The sequence below is a fragment of the Dipodomys ordii genome, unplaced genomic scaffold (genome assembly GCF_000151885.1).
Source record: "Dipodomys ordii isolate 6190 unplaced genomic scaffold, Dord_2.0 Scaffold6, whole genome shotgun sequence".
NCBI classification, from domain to species: Eukaryota; Metazoa; Chordata; class Mammalia; order Rodentia; family Heteromyidae; genus Dipodomys; species Dipodomys ordii.
This window is the reverse complement of record NW_012267222.1, coordinates 7,619,872-7,636,400: the sequence shown is the minus strand read 5'-3', so window position 1 is coordinate 7,636,400 and position 16,529 is coordinate 7,619,872. Positions and strand designations below refer to the sequence as shown.

Sequence of the window (16,529 nt, the reverse complement as noted above, 5' to 3'; positions counted from 1 at the left end):
AAAAAAAAAAAAAAAAGCTCAAGGACAGTGCCCAGGTCCTGAATTCAAGCCTCTGGACCAGTACCACAAAAAAGGGGGGTGGGGAGAGGACAAGAAGGGAAGGGGAGAGGTGAAAGCAAAGGAAAGAGGAGGAGGGAGGAACTCTCCTAACTTACCAATGGGAAGAGAGATGCTGGTCCTGCTTGATTCAGCCGGGGGCTTGGAGCCATGGGGGAAGAGCAGGGAGGTGCTCGCCGCTGGGCTGGGCCCTGTCCCGGGCTCCACAGGCTGGGGTCCCACGGTCAGGGGCTGGGATGTGGGGTCCGCCTCTGGGACTGCGCCCGGGGTGGAGGACAGGCAGATGGCATCCATGTGTGCATTGCCAGGGACAGCCAGGACCGCGCAGCTGGAGGAGGAAGAGGAGGGTGGTCAGGAGGAGAAGCTGAAGAAGACCTGACTCATCCTGGAGCAGAGGGCCAGGCGCTGGGATGGGCGAGGGGGAAGGCATGCACGCTCCCTCCGGGGGTCGCCACCTTCTTCTCCCTGACACTGGCCCCAGCCCAGGCTGCACTGCTCAGCAAGGCCTCCTCTGCTCGCCGCACTGCGCCTGCCCCAGGACCCTTGCGCCACCTCAGAGAAGCCGGCGTCAGCAGACTTTTTCCCCTGAAGCCCCCCCCCCCCCGCCCCGCTCCTTCACAAACAAGGGCTTGGCACTCACACGCGGTGCGGCCTGCAAGTGTCCGTGGATGAAGTGGTGTTGGAGAATGTTCCATAGGTACAAGCGGTACACAGGACGTCTCCGTTCGCAGCTCCTTCAAGAGAAAGAAAAGAGCTTGCGGACAACTCCAGCACGCCCGGAGCTGAGGGCCTGTCACTTCTGTTTGTACCGCTATTCTTTTTTTTCTTTTGTCGGTCATGGGGCTTGAACTCTGGGCCTGGACGCTGTCCCTCAGCTCTTCAGCTCAAGGCTAGCGCTCTACCACTTGAGCCACAGCGCCACTTCCGGTTTACTGAGTAAGAGTCTCACAGACTTTTCCCGACCAGGCCAGCTTTGAACTGCGAACCTCAGATCTCAGCCTCCTGAGTAGCTAGGATGACAGGTGTGAGCCACCGGCGCCCAGCTGTACTTCCATTCTTAAGCACACGTGTGCATGTTCACACAACCCATATACACATGGACACACATGTGCACAGGGCCAGTCTCTAGGCTAGGAGGTCACCGTCTCCTCCGTCCCTGGCAGCTTTGAGCTTAGTCTGGTCCATATCTAGGTCCCCAGGCCCTGGCACACAGTGGGTGCCTATTCAGGTATGGTGGCACCAAGAATGAAAGGTGAGCGGGTGTGGACCAATGCACCGGCCACCGCTGGCGATGGCTGGTCAGTGTCTGGACACAGCCAGGACGCCTGTGAGGCAGAGCCCCTCCCCCTCCCCCCCAACCGCAGCCCCATACTTTTCCTGGCCACGCCGAAGCCGGGGCCGCACTTGCTCAGTGGCACGCACAGCTTGCAGCTGTCAGGGTTCCCCAGCATGCAATACAAGTCCGGCCTGCAGACACAGGCCCGGTTCTGCTTCCGGGTGCAAGCTTGAGTTTCGATCTGATCTGGAAAAGCAAGAAGGCAGCCAGGGTCATTCCAGTCTCCACACTGACTGCTCCAGCCTCTTCCCGGTACAGGGGCCACACGGCTGTAGCCACAGGGTCGGTCGGCGGGATCAGAGTGTGGGGTGATGGCAGGGAGGAGGCCACAAGGAGGAAGCCAGAGGGAGGAGGCTGGGGCCTTGCTTCTCTGTCACTCACAGGAGCCGCAGGGGGCCCTGCAGCTCAGGCACGTGGAGGCCCAGTGCCAGATCCTCGTGTAGGTGCTGTCTTCGCAGTCCACACACACCGTGTCCGTGGTCTCCGTGCAGGAACGTTCCACATGCTGGCCTAGAAAGCAAGCACCGGAGGTCTCGGCAGGGTGGAGCTTCTCCCAGGATCCTGGGCTCAGCCAGGGGTCCACAGTTCCCAAGCCCATGAGAGGGAACTCATGGTACTGTTCCAACCCAGCCATCACTCCACCCCTACCTCTGAAAACCGACCCCCCCCCCGCAGCAGTCAATCACACTTTAGTAAGAATTCCCTTACAGCTCCTCTCTTCTTGACAACTGGTAGTAATTTCTCCATCTAGGGGTAGGAGCTACAGGGAAAAGGAGGCAGTAGGAAATTCCCTGCTGGGTCCCCATGACTCATGCCTGTAATCCTAGCTACTCAGAAGGCTGAGATTCTGAGGCTCACGGTTTAAAGACAACCAGGGCAGAAAAGTACCAGTGAGACTCTTTAGCTCCAATTAACCACTCAAAACACAGAAGTGGGGGCTGGGAAGTTGGCTCAGTGGTACAGTGCTAGCCTTGAGCAGAAGAGCTGAGGGACAGTGCCCAGGCTCAGAGTTCAGCTCCCACGACTGAAAATAAAAACAAAAACAAAACCCAGAAGTGGCACTGTGGCTCAAGTGATAGAACACTAGCCTTGAGCAAAAGAAGTTTAGGGGAAATGGCCCTGTGGCTTAAGTGGTAGAGTTTGCTTGAGCTGAAGAGCTCAGGTACAGTGCCCAGGCCCAAAGTTCAAGCTCCACAACCAACAAAGTCCTAATCTTGCTGGGCACCAGTGGTGCACACATCTAATCCTAGCTACTCAGGAGGCTGAGATCTAAGGATCATGGTTCAAAGCCAGCCAGGGCAAGAAACTCCAAGAGACTCTTATCTCCAATTAACCTCCAGAAAACCAGGAAGTGGGGCTGTGGCTCAAGAGCACTCACCTTGAGCTGAAGAGCTCAGGGACAGTGTCCAGGCCCAGAGTTCAAGCCCCACAACCAACCAAAAAAGAAGAGGAGGAGGAAGGGTGGGGAGGAAAGAGAAGAGGAGGGGGGGGGAAAGGAGGGAAGAGAGAGAAGGAGGAGGGGAGAGGAGAGGGGGGAGGAAGAGGAGGAGGAGGAAGAAGAAAAGCAGCAGCAGCAGAAGCAGCAGTGCTGCTGCTTAGGGACAGTGCCTGGACCCTGAGTTCAAGCCTCAGGACCAGCCCAAAAAAAAGAGGGCCTTGTGTTTTCACCCACATCTCAAGCTACTGTCCCAGGAGCTTCCAGACTCTTCTAGAATAAAATCTGAACTCCTTGCCACAGCCCGCTCTTTCTCCTCATCTCTCAAACTCTTCACCCACTGAGCCACACTCAATGATCTGGATAGTCCTGCAGCTCACCAAAACCTCTCACCCCAGTGCCTTTGCGCTTGCTGGCCTGCCGCTCCTCATGGGTTTACGCAGCTTGCTCCTTTACTTCCTGCAAGGCTCTGCCCAAATGTCACCTGCTCAGAGACGCCTTTCCTGACCATCCACATAAAACAGCATGCCCTGCCCCACTATGATTTTTCTTTCCAGCACTTTCTGGCAGGTGGGGCCACACAGCCATTGGAGATTTGCCCCCATTAGAAGGCAAGGGTTCCTGCGTCCTGAGCTCTGTCCAATCTCAGCATTGGAATAGAACACACCCCGAGTGCTTTATGGATGTGAGTGCGTGTATGAACGTGGCTGGATGGACAGAGTCTGGAGGCAACCTGTAGAGTGGGTAGAGTATACACCCACAAGTTCAAATAGACACTGAGCACCTACTATGTGCCAGGCACACACCATGTGCTGGGAAATCAGTGGAGACCAAGCCACAGTCTCAGGCCTAGAGGGGCCAGGCTGCAACCACGCTATCATGCAAACACGAGCTGCCCCAGGCTGGTGCTCCAAGAAGGCATGCAAGCCAGCTGGGAAGTGTAGGGCAGGGAGAGGGGACGGGTGAGTGAGGCTGAAAGACGAGTAGAGTTAAAGACAGAGAAGCTAGGAAGCGTGCCAGATGGAGGGGGCAGTGGGGCAAAGGCCCAGAGGCAAGAGCCAGCACAGGCCTCGTAATGCATGCCACCAGACGGAGTTGAGAGAGAGTCGAAGCCACAGCCCGCCCTCCCCCCCCCGCCCCGCACCCCCTCCAGGACTCCAGCGCGCCCCTCACCAGGGGGACACATGCGGCAGCACTTCTGGACCTTATTTTCAAAGTATTCTTCCTTCTGGCACTTGTTTCCAGAGCTCTGGGCGTAGGACGTCGAAGTCACCTGCTAGGAGGAAGGCAGGTCAGCCATGAACAGGGCAGTGCCCGGACGCTACACCTCTGACACCGGCCTAGTCCTGCCAATGTCTGGCCTCCCCCCCCCCTTCCCCCTGCTAGATGCCACGGATGGAACTTTTCTCTCTGCATGTCTGATTCTCTTTTGCCTCCCTCCTCAGTCCAGCACACTCATGTCTGCAAGTGGAAGCACAGGCCTTCCCCGGGAAGATTTGAACTCTGAGGCTGCGTAGAAGGCAGTGGCCTTGGCCACCGACAATCAAAGTCCTGGGCACACAGCTGCCCTGTGCCCAGGCGCTCCAACCAGAGCTGCCTGTGCCAGTGATGCAGGTGGTGTGCCATCACTGAACCTGCAGTTTCAGACATGGGTCACCCCAGGGCCCTCAGGAAATCCGCATTGGCTAGAGCAGACCATTCTAGATGGGTGCTTGTCCGCCGAGGCTGCTACATTGGGTGACAAGGGCTCTCCAGCTTGGGGGAGAGGGGGACTTGAACTCTGGGCCTGAGCACTATCCTCAGTTCTTCAGATCAAGGCTACTGCTACAGCACCACTTCTAGCTTTTTCTGTTTATGTGATACCAAGGAATCGAACCCAGGGCCTCATGCATGCAAGGCAAGCCCTCTACCACTGAGCTACTTTCCCAGCCCTCTTCCAGCCTTAAGATGGGACAGACTAATGCCTCATCCCAAGCTTGGCCAGGCAAGTTGACAGAATCTTTTGGCCTCTGCTGGCCCCGCCCCTTCGGGCTGTCCCACCCCTTCCCCTTGAGAGTCCTCCCCTGTCAATCACAGGCACAGAAATCCTAACCTCAGGACTTCAGACAAGGGTGTGACCCCAAAGAGGCTTCACTACAGCCAGACAAAGAAGGGCTCTGGGCTGCAGGCCTAGTATGGGCCGGGAAACAGGAAGATGGTTCTCAAGAGCCAGCAAGTGACAGGGAAAGATTTAAACACCAGTCCTGTCTAACTTCACCGCTCAAGATTTCAATCTCTGTGCCATGGGCCTCCATAAAGAATGAGCAAAGCAAGGAATGAAAGAGAAGAGAGTGGGAAGCATGGCTTACTGGTAGAATATCTGCCTAGCAAGCACAAGGCTCTGAGTTCAAATCCCAGTACCACCAAAAGTCAAAAAAGAGAGGGGAAAAAAAAATCAGCATCTCTAACATAGACAACTAGAAAGGGACACAGAGTTTCTCTCTCTCCACTGGATTGTAGAGCAACAGTGACAGCCACCATGGGGCCTGTTCTAGGACTCCTAGCCATACATCCCTGAGCTCCAGCCTTCCTTCAAAAGACAACCCGTCAGCCGGGCACCAGTGGCTCACGCCTGTCATCCTAGCTACTCAGGAGGCTGAGATCTGAGGACCACCGTTCAAAGCCAAGCCGGGCAGGAAACTCCATGAGACTCTTATCTCCAATGAACCACCAGAAAACCGGAAGTAGCGCTGTGGCTCAAGTGGTAGAGCTCTCGCCTTGAGCTGAAGAGCTGAGGGCAGCACCCAGGCCCAGAGTTCAAGACCCACAACCGATAAAAAAAAAAAAAAAAGACAAGCTGTCCCTTAGGTACAAGCATAAATGAGCCACCACCACCAGGATGTGAGCATGAATGAACCACCACAGCAGGATGTGAGCTCGTTCAGTGTTGCTAGGCTCCTCCACAAGCAAATTCAGAGGCTTGTGTGTGTTTACACAAGCAAAGAAGAAGGTGTACGCACAGCCCAAAGTTACACAGACGTCACCCCGAGAGGACCAGGGGAGGGACCAGGAGCTGGCTTGAGGCCCCATTGTCCAGCCAGCTGCAATCACATGGTCATAATAAATGTTTAGTGACGGGAATGACACAAATGTTTATTGAAGGAGTACCGTCCTCTCCTTGGAGAGGGGCAGAGAGGCAAGAAGACCAAGTTTCAATTCCTCATTCTACCACTCACCCTCAGAAGGCCTTTGGAAAGTGTCTCAACCTCTCTGGACTTCAGTCCTAACACATGGTGACACAGAAGATATTCAAATATCTAACAGGCAGCGTGGAGTACTGTCCAGTAGCCCTGGACAACAGTTATAAAGAAGCCAGTCAGAAAACCAGGTGCTGGTGCTCACGCCTGTAATCCGAGCCCTCAGGAAGCTGAGATCTGAGAACTGCAGTTTGAAGCCAGCCCAGGGAAATAAATCCAAGATACTCTTTGTTGTTGTTATTGGTTATGAGACTTGAACTTGGCCTGGGCACTGTCCCTGAGCTCTTCTGCTCAGGGCCAGCACTCTACCACATTAAACCACAGCTCCATTTTCAGATTTCTGGAAGTTAACTGCAGATAAGGATCTCACAGACTTTCTTGCTGTGGTCCTCAGATCTCAGCCTCCTGTGTAGCTAGGATTACAGGTGTGAACCACCAGCGCCCGGCCCAAGACACTCTCATCTCCAATTAGTTGCACAAAACCAGAAATGGAGGTGTGGCTCAAGTGGCAGAGCACCAGCCTTGAGCAGAAAAAGCCAAGCAAGAGCCCTGAGTTCAAGTCCCAGTACTGGTACACGCATACACCCACCCCCACACCCACCCACCCACCCCCACACCCATATACACCCATACACACCCACACCAAGTCAATCAGAAGGATCTGGCAGCTACAACACTTGGCACCTCCAGCCTGTGTGGCCCTGGCCATTTGCCATGGTCCAGGCAGGAGGTGAGCTCCTGTGTCCCCCCCCCCCCCCCCCCCCCGCCCCCCACCGCCGCCCCAGCACGGCCTGGGAATCCTCACTGCCATGGTCCCTGTAGCAGGCGACACAGGCGGCCTGGCTCTGCCTGTCTCCTCTGCTGAGCCCAACAAGCAGCACTGACGGACCCGGCTGCATGCGACTCGGTGCCAACAGCTGGAAGCCATCAGGGGTGATGACCCAGGCAGCAGAGTTCCCTGCTGTGGGTCCTCTGGGGAATTCTGTCCCCATGCTAGTTCTGAGCTGTCTGACAAAATTCCACATATCCACTAAGGGAGCTTCTCAGACAGGCAGGCCTGAGCCACACAGTCCAGCCTTCCCCCTTGCTGCTCGGGGTCGGGGAGCCCTTGCAGCTGGCAGCTGGACGCCTTTCTGCCCAGCTGGTAGCCTGGCAGGGAGGGATACTGAGCAGTGCCAACCTACCCAAGGGGCCTCCTCCCAATGTCACGTCTGGCAGAGGTGGGGTTCTGACCTGAGCACCAGGACCACCAAGCCTAAACCTGACTGCACCTGCCACCCTGGCCTGACCAGTCAGCCCGTCTGAGGCTACCCCTGCCCTGGTCAGTCAGCTCTGACAGGGTTTGAGGAGAGGCGGTACTCAGAGTCTAACAGAACAACCGAAACTCCCTCTAGACTATAAACTCCCATGTACACAGTCAAAGCGTGCATAACTGTGCACACAGGTGCACTTGCACGCACTCAGTATTTCTCCCTAATCCAATACCCAAGAGAGTTCTCTGGTGCCCTATACAAAGGGGGCCACCTAAGCAAAGCATGGTGGTGCCCGCTTGGAATCCCAGCACACTTGGTGAGAGAATCATGAGTTCAAAGTTAGCTTGGATCATATAGCAAAACCCGGTTTCAACAACCTAAAACAAACAAGGATCAGACCCAGCCCCCACCCCCACCCCTGTGTGTCCCAAGGCACTGGGGTAGCCACTCTCCACCCTGGGTGGTGTGGGTCTCCGGCCCCAGGAGGCTGTGCCACTAACAAGGAAGTCAGCAAGGAACTTTCCCCAGAGCTCTGAAACACCATTGCCAGGCAGGATCTGCTTAGCTGACCCTATAAAGATGACCCGAGAAGGGCCAGGGAGGGGCCCACAGAGGAGACTGGGGTGGGGAAGCGGGGGGGGGGGGGCGGATAGGAGACAATGGTGACAATGACAACTCTGTACCCTACAAACACAGGACCTTCATGGCACCTTCTACAGACAATATTAACTGCTGCATACAGTCCCTGTCCATCTCCCCAACAGGGTCCCCAAACAAACTGGACCTCCAACCCCCCTCTTTCCTCAAACAACGTCCCCCCAGGGCAGCGAGAGGCTTCTTCAAGTGCCCTGGACGGTGGAACCAGGTGGGTGGCTCCACTGGGCTGAGAGAAATCTGGCTGGAGGTGGATGGGGGCAGGGTTTCCCGGCAGGGCCTGAGCAGCCTGATGGGAAGGGCCGGCCATGCCTGGGCCAAGCTGTTCATGGAGCAGCGGCTGGACCCCTCCAGCCTCCTCCCTCCGAAGTACCTTGGGATCCCAACATCATTTGAATCAGGCCCCTCCCCATCGCCCTCCTGTTGTTCGGTGTAGCACAGGGGGTCAGCCCTCCCTCCAGTCTCCGGACCTGTTTATCCTTTTGGGTAGAGAGAAAAAAAAAAAAACAAAACCACCAAACCACAACTTTGTCATGGCCAAACAATGAGGAACAGAAAGCCCCTACACAGAGCAGAACAAAAGGTCACCCCCCACACCCCCAGCAGGGCTCCCCAGAGCAGGGGCTGAGCTGGAACTTTGGCTAGGGGGCATTGCAGGGAACCAAGCCAGATAAGGGGGGCTCAGAGGTCCCCACAGTGTGGCAATGGACTCTGGGAAACGCAGGGCTGGGGAAGCCTCTGGGAAATGGAGGGCTAGAGAGGCCTCTGGTCCCTTGTTTTGAATCAGGGGAGGCTCGGATGGACACCCCACCCACCGCATGGGGGATGGGACTCTAAAAGGAGGAAGTTAAGATGAACTACGCTGGGCTCACTCAGCATTTTTAACAGATCCGTTTTTCCAAATATAGGGCCTATGTGAAACTCCAAAAAATATGGGTGGGGTGACCCACTCACTGAACAGGTGCAGATTTCTGATCCCATGGGGAGAAAACTGAAAAAAATCAGATAGATAAGAGGGCTGCAGTTAGGTTAAGACATAGACAGACAGGTAGATAGCTTTTGGTCAAAGGATGGACAGAGATAAATGACCACGATAATGGTAGTAATAATGAGGAAGAGAATGATCTGGTCTGGTGGTGGCGCTATGTACAGACATAAATAGATGGATGGATGATGAGGGATGAAATGAATTAACAAAGTTATCCCTGAATCTGCTAGGGACCAATGGCTCACACCTGTAATCCTAGCTACTCAGAAGGCTGATATTTGAGGATCATGGTTCAAAGCCAGCCCACCAAAAAAAAAGGCCAGAAATGGAGCTGTGGCTCAAGTGGTAGAGCGCCAGCCTTTGCTCAGGATCAGTGCCCAGGCCCTGAGTTCAAGCCCAGGACTGGTACCAAAAAACAACAACAGCAAGGTGGAGGCGCTGAGTCCTTTCTTGTGCTTTTATAAACAGATCATGAAAGAACCAGCCTGGGCAAGGAGACAAGAAGGGGGGATGCTCCCCAGCTCCATGCGTGGGTTCACAGCTTTCCTGTGTCCCAGATTCCCCTCAGATGCCAGCAGCCTGGCCAACCTCCCAAGAGCTCCTATTCCTGGTTCTGCCAGTGGAGGCAGGCAGGGGACAGCATTGGGAGGGAGAGGCAGATGGGGAAAAAAACGGACCCAATAAGCCCTATGGCAAAGCCCCTGAGTCCTGAAGCAGACCCACACAGAGGACAGGGCCCCTCCCTTGTGGTGAGGGGACAGTGACCCGATCAGATGCCAGAGGAGTTGAGGCTCAAAGGGCCCTAAACGGCAGACCCCAGGAGCCTGCATCGGCTACTGATTTCCAGGTCTCCTTGCTCTCTTACGCAGAGCAGTCTGTACTCTCCTCCAGCTCTTCCTCTTCCTCCTCGTCCTCGTTCTTGGCCTGGGGCAGATGTTCCAGCTGTGGGGACAGGCAGAAACATCTGCCCAAGGATCCCAGGAGCCCCCAGCACAGCTAGAAGGTGTCTTCAAGCAATAGAGAAACCACAGCATTTACATAGCAGGACCTGGAGCCCTGGGGCATGACAGGGGGTGGCAGAGACATTTGAGTGTTGACCTTGGAGCCTTGGGACTGAAGCCCCGGGGACCGTGGGGGTGCAACCACATGGCGACAGGCCATTGCAGCAATGCTACACGCAGCAGGGCCTGCCTGCCATCAGAGACAAAAGCATCACGTCAGAAAGGGCTACCACATCACAGGCAGCCAGGCTGACACATCCCACCCCACCCCACCGGCTGCTGCCTGTGATGTTGGTTTAGAAGTAAGTGGGCCAGAGAGGAAGACCAGGCTGGGATCCAGTTCCTGGGGCCAAGCTTTGTGCTGTGTGCCAGGGTACAAAGATGCTGGGGTATAGCCCTTGCTTCCAAGTAAAGCTCAGTCTAGTAAAACAGAGAATGCCTCCACCACACTGTCCCCTCCTGTCAGTCTCCTCCTTAATACCGGCCACTCTCACCAGCAATACTCCTCCCTCTCCATTCACAGTCTTAGGCCCATTTACAGAGAAACCAAAGCTATTCCAACATCCAAGACTGCATGCAGCTCCTTCGAACCTTCCAGCAGCTCAGCACTGGTGGCTCACATCTGTAATCCTCACCACTCAGGAAGCTGACTTCTGAGGATCTTGATTCAAAGCCAGCCTGGGCTTGAGACTCTGATCTCCAACTAATCAACAAAAAGCCCAAAACATGGAGGTTTGGCTCAAATAGTAGAGCACCAGCCCTGAGTGGAAAAAGTAAGAGGACCTGAATTAAAGCCCCAGTACATATACACATGTACACACACACACACACACACACACACACACACACACACACACACCACTTCCTTCAGCTCTGCCTCAGGCAGAGTACAGCCTCCTTAGCAGGGATCCTGGGCACGGGGGCCCTGTGGATAGATATCTGCACCATTCTGTCCTCAACTGCCCAGTTACCTCTCTGATACCTGGCCCCCTGCACCCCTCCTCTGTGCCTTGCCACCGGCTGATGCCTCTGCCCAATGCTTCTTCCGCCATCATTTCTCTGAGACCTCTAAAACCTGGACAGGGTCACAAGTCACGAGTCCTTCCTTCCCATCACGAGCTTCCTGGGTTACCTCTTGACTCCCCACCACCCCCTCCCTCCAGGGACCACACATACACTACACCCTATTATAACCTCACCTTCTAGTCCTGCCATTTTGTCATCTGTAAACAGGAGCCATGGGCTGGTGGCTCACACCTGTAATCAATCCAAACTACTCTGGAAGGAGGCTAAGATCTGAAGACCCAAGTTTAAAGCCAGCCTGGGAAGACAAATCCAAGAGCTCTTACCCCCCCAAAATCAAAAATAGGCAGGCGCTTGTGGATCATGCCTGTAAGCCTAGCTACTCAGGCTGAGATCTGAGGATCATGGTTCAAAGCCAGCCTGTGCAGGAAAGTCTGTGAGACTCTAATCACCAATTAACCACCTAAAAACCAGAAACGGAATTGTGGTTCAAAGTAATAGAGTGCTATCCTTGAGCAAGAAAGCTTAGAGACAGGGCCCAGGCCCTGAGTCCAAGCCCCACAACCACCACCAACAAAAAGTCAGAAATGAGGTCTCTGGTTTCTAAGGCTGGGTTGAGGAAGTCCTTGCTAATCTGGCTAGGAGTGAGACAGCTGAAGTCCCGAGGCTGGCGGCCAAGGTCCCCCTGGGATGGATGAAGGCTGAGCCCAGACTGAATCGCAGCGCCCAGGTCCCTCTTCCTGTCTCCACCTGCAGCCTTGGCCCTCCCCCATGAAAGCCCCCTCCAAACAGCTTGGAAGATGTCCCCAAATACTGCCAGCCACCTGCCCTCCCCTCAGAGGCCTCAATTCCCTGAATCCGCGGCCATAGCAGCTTGACTGTGTCAGGGCCTCGGTCAGGCTGAATCAAAGCCAAGCCAGAAACAATGTCCTGGGGATTCCTGCTCTGTCTCTGCCTGGGCATCTGAAGGACCCTACACTCTGGAACAAAAGTCACCCTCTGCTGCCAGTTTTCCCCATGAACACAGTCACTAGAGCTGCGGGTTCGCCCAGGGCCTGAGACCTGGCCCTCCAGCCCCCTTCAGACAATCAACAACTGGTGTGGCAGGGGCAGTCAGTCACCAGATGTGGTGACTGCAAGCGGAGGTGTGTGTGGCTCAAGTGGTAGAGCAGAAAAGCTAAGAGTGAGTGGCAGGCGTGGAGCTGAAGGCCCAATACAGGTGTGGGCGTATGCACGTGCGCACACGCGCACACACGCACACACACACAGATTCACTGGACTGCACACACTTCCTCCTCTCCCCTCCAAACCACAGCAGTGTCACCGTCTGCTGTGACATCACAAGGCGTCACGATGGAAAAAGGGTGTGGGCACCAGGGATGGTGGGGGGGGGCAAACCAATCACCCCACGCAGAACCACGACTAAGGGGCAGGTGATTGTGCCAGTGACGTGACAAAGGCCCTCTGTGCTCATGGACTATGTCAGGCTGTGGGTTGCAGACCCCCAGCCCATTGCCACAGACCTGCACACGCTCCCTGCATCCGAAGGAGCTAGCTGCAAGCCTGTGAGAAGTGCTGAGGGACACAGCAGCAGAGCGGTACCCCAAGAGAGGGGACTGGCAGCCACAAAGTCTTACTGGGGCCCAAGCAGGGAAATAATTTCAGCGAAAGCAAGTGGCACTGGGGTGAGCAAGATGACATGCTGGGGGACAAAGACATTCCTGGGGAGACTTGGAACCCCAGCCCCACCTCACTGTCAGCCACACTCAGAGCAGGCCAGTCATACTTTCACCGGCAGTGAGGCCTCTGCCCAGAGATGTTAAGGGACTTACAAGATCACACAGCTAGCCGTGATCTCCACTCTCCCAACACCCAGATCTTCCTCAGAGCCACTCTGTGCTTCCTGGAAGGCACTTGGGGACAGCTCAGAAGAGCCCCACGGGGCTTCTCCCTCCCCCTCAGAGTGACATAGAGCCTCGCCCACAGAGACAAATAGGTTTAGAGACCACCTGCACCCCTCTGTATTTTATCAAAAGCACCCTCTTCACCCCAAATGACATACACCTCTGCAAGGTAAGGAAGTGGCGACCATGTGGGGGCCTGAGGCCAGACCATGGAGCAGGTAACAGGGGAAGCCTGGGTGGGGGCACTGGATGGGGCAGGAAGCCAGCAGGAAAAGGCAAGTAGGAAGGAAGTTGCTAGTGGGGTGCTGGGCAGGAATTGTGGGCAACTGAAGATCTGCCACCCAAGATTCAGGGCCTCATGGCTACCAGAGACTCTGAGCCGACTGTGGTACCTGCCTTGGCCCCATGCCCACAAAGCTGCCAGCCAGCTGAGCAGCTGCCACAGGCTATAAAATACTTGTAGTCCCAGCAACCCAGCAATGCAACAGGATGATGGACAGTGGAGGGGGACACAGCCCGGCCCCATGGAAGCTCCCTCTCTCCCCTTTCCCTCCCCCCCCCCCCCCCCCCCCCCCGCAGAGCGAGAGCATGTCTGGAAGCCACAGCGAATACTTGCATGCCCACTGAGGCCTGAGTCACCTCCAACAGACAGCCAGAGCAGGCACATGGAGGCATGAGCACTTTAGGGAGAGGACTCTGGCCTCTGCTGACCTCATACAACACGAAGAAAAAACAGAGGAAGGCCCTGAGAGAGACAGGCAAGATAGAACCCAGCCAGCACCCTCCGCTGGCCTATCAAACTCTTCTGTTTCATCTGTACAATCAGGTCAGGCCAGGCACCAGCGGCTGGCTGCTCAAGGGTGAGATCTGAGGATCAGTTTGAAGCCAGCCTGGGCAAGAAAGCCTATGGAGACCTTTTCTCCAATTAACCACCAAAAAACAAAAGTGAGCTGTGGCTCAAGTAGTAGAGCACTAGCCTTGAGCAAAAAAGCTAAGGGACAGTGTCCAGACCAAGTTCAAGCCCCAGTACTAGCATATGTGCGTGTACACATACACACACGCACACACACACAAATTAGGCCATTATAATTTTTTTAATATATGTTCAAGCTCTTTTTTGGAGGTGAGGGGGTGGGATTTGAACTCATGGCCAGGTGCTCTACCATTTATGCCACTCCCTCTATCCCTTTTTGCTTTCATTATTTTTCAAATAAGTTCTCATTTTGCCTCATGGTCTGGCCCACAGACCTATGCCTCCTTTCTAGCTGGGGTGACAGGCACACACTCATTCAGCTTTTTATTGGTTGAACTTGTGAACTTTTTGCCTGAGCTAGCATCAAATCTCAATCCTTCAAATCTCAGCCTCCCAAGTAGCTAGGATTACAGGCTTGAGCCACTGTTCCCAGCTTGTTCAATCTCCTTTGAAAGCCGATTATGTAGCAGGTACTGGATCTCCAACCAGGAGCTCCTGTTCCTCATATTTCTCACTAGCTGATTGTCACAAGTGAAGTGAGTGTGTGGAAGCGAGGGACACTGCCCAACAGCTGTAATGGGCACATCAGGTGAGCAAGAGCAGCTGGCAGGTAGCTACTGTAGGCCACAGGGTGCATTGAGCAGAATGGAGACAAAGAGGTGAGCTCAGGAGATGGCGGTAGAGGAGCACTCAAGGGAAAAGGGAAAAGGGGTGTGACGGTCCTGAGGCTTGTGTGCATGTGCAGCATGTTCACCAATAGAAAAGCAGCCAGCTGGGCATAACATTGAGGATCGAGGTGACAGACGGCACTGAGCGAACATGATACGCACATACCACAGCCAGCAGCAAACTCTTCCCATCCTCTAGAACCACTCAGGCTACTCCTCTGGGAAGCACTGGTGGGAAGGGCCATGAAGGGTCACTCAGCCCTGGAATGGAACAGTGCTCTAAAAAGCCATTGGGCCAGGGCCCCAAGATCTATGTAATACTTACTGGGCTCAGGTCACAAGGGTTGGAAAGGTCTTGACTAGCTAGCAGCAGTGTGGCTCCATCAGAGGGCACCCAGCCCTCGCCAATCCTGCCTGCCTCACTGGCGTTCATGAATGAATGAATGAAACAACGCAGTCCACACTAGCTGGCAGACAGAGCAGTTGAAAGAGGCAAAGTCTCCAACCCACTGAGAGGTGAGGACTGCAGGCAGGGGTGGGACGCAGGCATGGGGGGGTGTAGGAAAAGAGCTTTAGGTCAGGTGAGACCGCATTCGAATCCTACCCTCTCACCACCCCCACCCTCACCCCCAGCCCTCTGGGCTCAGGAAATGGCATGACCTCTCTAGACCCTTCCCACCTCTCAACAGGAACCACCCACCTTGTAAAAGCTGCTAGAAAGGAGGTTAACAGCTCAACGCTGTGGCAGAGTTTCTAGCACAGCACCCGACACAACATGTAGGTGGTCCCAAACCTCAGGGCTATGTATGGTACTGCTAGCCAGGAGGAGGAACCCACAGTCCTGGTTTTCAGGACCTTTCTATGCACCAACCTGAGTAAGACACAACCAGATTTAACACAATGCGCCCAGGCGCTGGTAGCTCACGCTTGTAACCCTAGCTACCCAGAAGGCTGAGATCTGAGAACTGCATTCATGAGACTCTTATCTCCAAGTGAACTGCCAAAAAGCCAGAAGTAGAGCTATGGCTCAAGCAGTGGTAAAGCACCATGCGTGAGCAGAAAAAGCTAAGGGACAGCACCCAGGTCCTGAGTTCAAGCTGCAAGACGCAGGGACAGGTCAGCTAAACAGTTCATAGCAATTATTTTAGGCAGCAAGAGTCAGAGCTGACTAAGAAGGTCTGAAAGGGAAGGAAGTAGGGAGAAATCCCTCAAGCAACTCCAGAACTCCTTCCAGGGGTCCCTCAAAGTCCTGCATCTGGCAGTCCCCCTGCCCTGTCACCAGGCCTCCAAGGCTGACCCAGGCAGACCCAAGTTCCCTCCAACAGCCAGCACCTGTGGCATGACCGTCAGGCTGGGCACTACAGCCCGCCCACATTCACACGCAGCCCTCACACTCACTCAGCTGCACATCGCTCAACTCTGGTCTAGTCTGGACGGTCCTGACCCAGAGGCCACCTTGGACCTCGCCTGACCATGCCCCTCCAGCTCCCTCCCGGAACCCACGGTGAGTGAGTGAGTCAGTTCTGGTCTGACAGCCCTTTGCTTCCTCCCTTGACAACTGGACTCCTGGGTCCAGGTGGTGACTGAGTCACCTTCCGTCACCACAGCCAAGGCCACCTCACCTTCCTCCCTCCCAGGTGGGTCGGCAGGCGCACTGCCCCGCCATGAAGATGCCCACGAAGGGCTCCTCTCATGCCTTCCTTGAAACATGACTTCTCCGGGCCTCAGTTTCCCTTCTCTGTGAAATGGGGTGACCTTACCTTACAGACAGTGAACTCCCTCAAAGGAAAGGATCTGCTCCCTTTATAAAACTCAAACCCCTTCCTCCCCCCTATTGTGGAGGGTGAGGTGAAGGCTGAATACGGGGGTGTCTCCAATCTCGGGGGGGGCCTCCGTGTCTCTGGAGCCCCTTGGTGAGCATGTCTGTCCTGCTCAATAAACCAGAGCAGACGCGGACCTGCCTGGACGCCGGGCAGCGGCTGGCTACTCCCCCTCCCCCTC

At 55.1% G+C, this 16,529-nt stretch overlaps 1 protein-coding gene across 1 annotated transcript in view; it reads right to left on the bottom strand.

Moving 5' to 3' along the window:
• Positions 1 to 10,120, bottom strand: part of Tnfrsf1b (tumor necrosis factor receptor superfamily, member 1B) — a 20,068-nt gene extending 9,948 nt beyond the window's left edge. The window contains exons 1-8 of the mRNA XM_013031909.1: positions 9,998 to 10,120; positions 9,841 to 9,901; positions 7,734 to 7,888; positions 4,002 to 4,101; positions 1,775 to 1,903; positions 1,430 to 1,579; positions 698 to 791; positions 156 to 385 (exon numbers count right to left, since the gene is read on the bottom strand). Coding sequence (XP_012887363.1) covers positions 156 to 385; positions 698 to 791; positions 1,430 to 1,579; positions 1,775 to 1,903; positions 4,002 to 4,101; positions 7,734 to 7,888; positions 9,841 to 9,901; positions 9,998 to 10,120 — 1,042 coding nt within the window. The remainder of the gene's footprint in view (positions 1 to 155; positions 386 to 697; positions 792 to 1,429; positions 1,580 to 1,774; positions 1,904 to 4,001; positions 4,102 to 7,733; positions 7,889 to 9,840; positions 9,902 to 9,997) is intronic.
• Between the last annotated feature and the right edge of the window lie 6,409 nt (positions 10,121 to 16,529).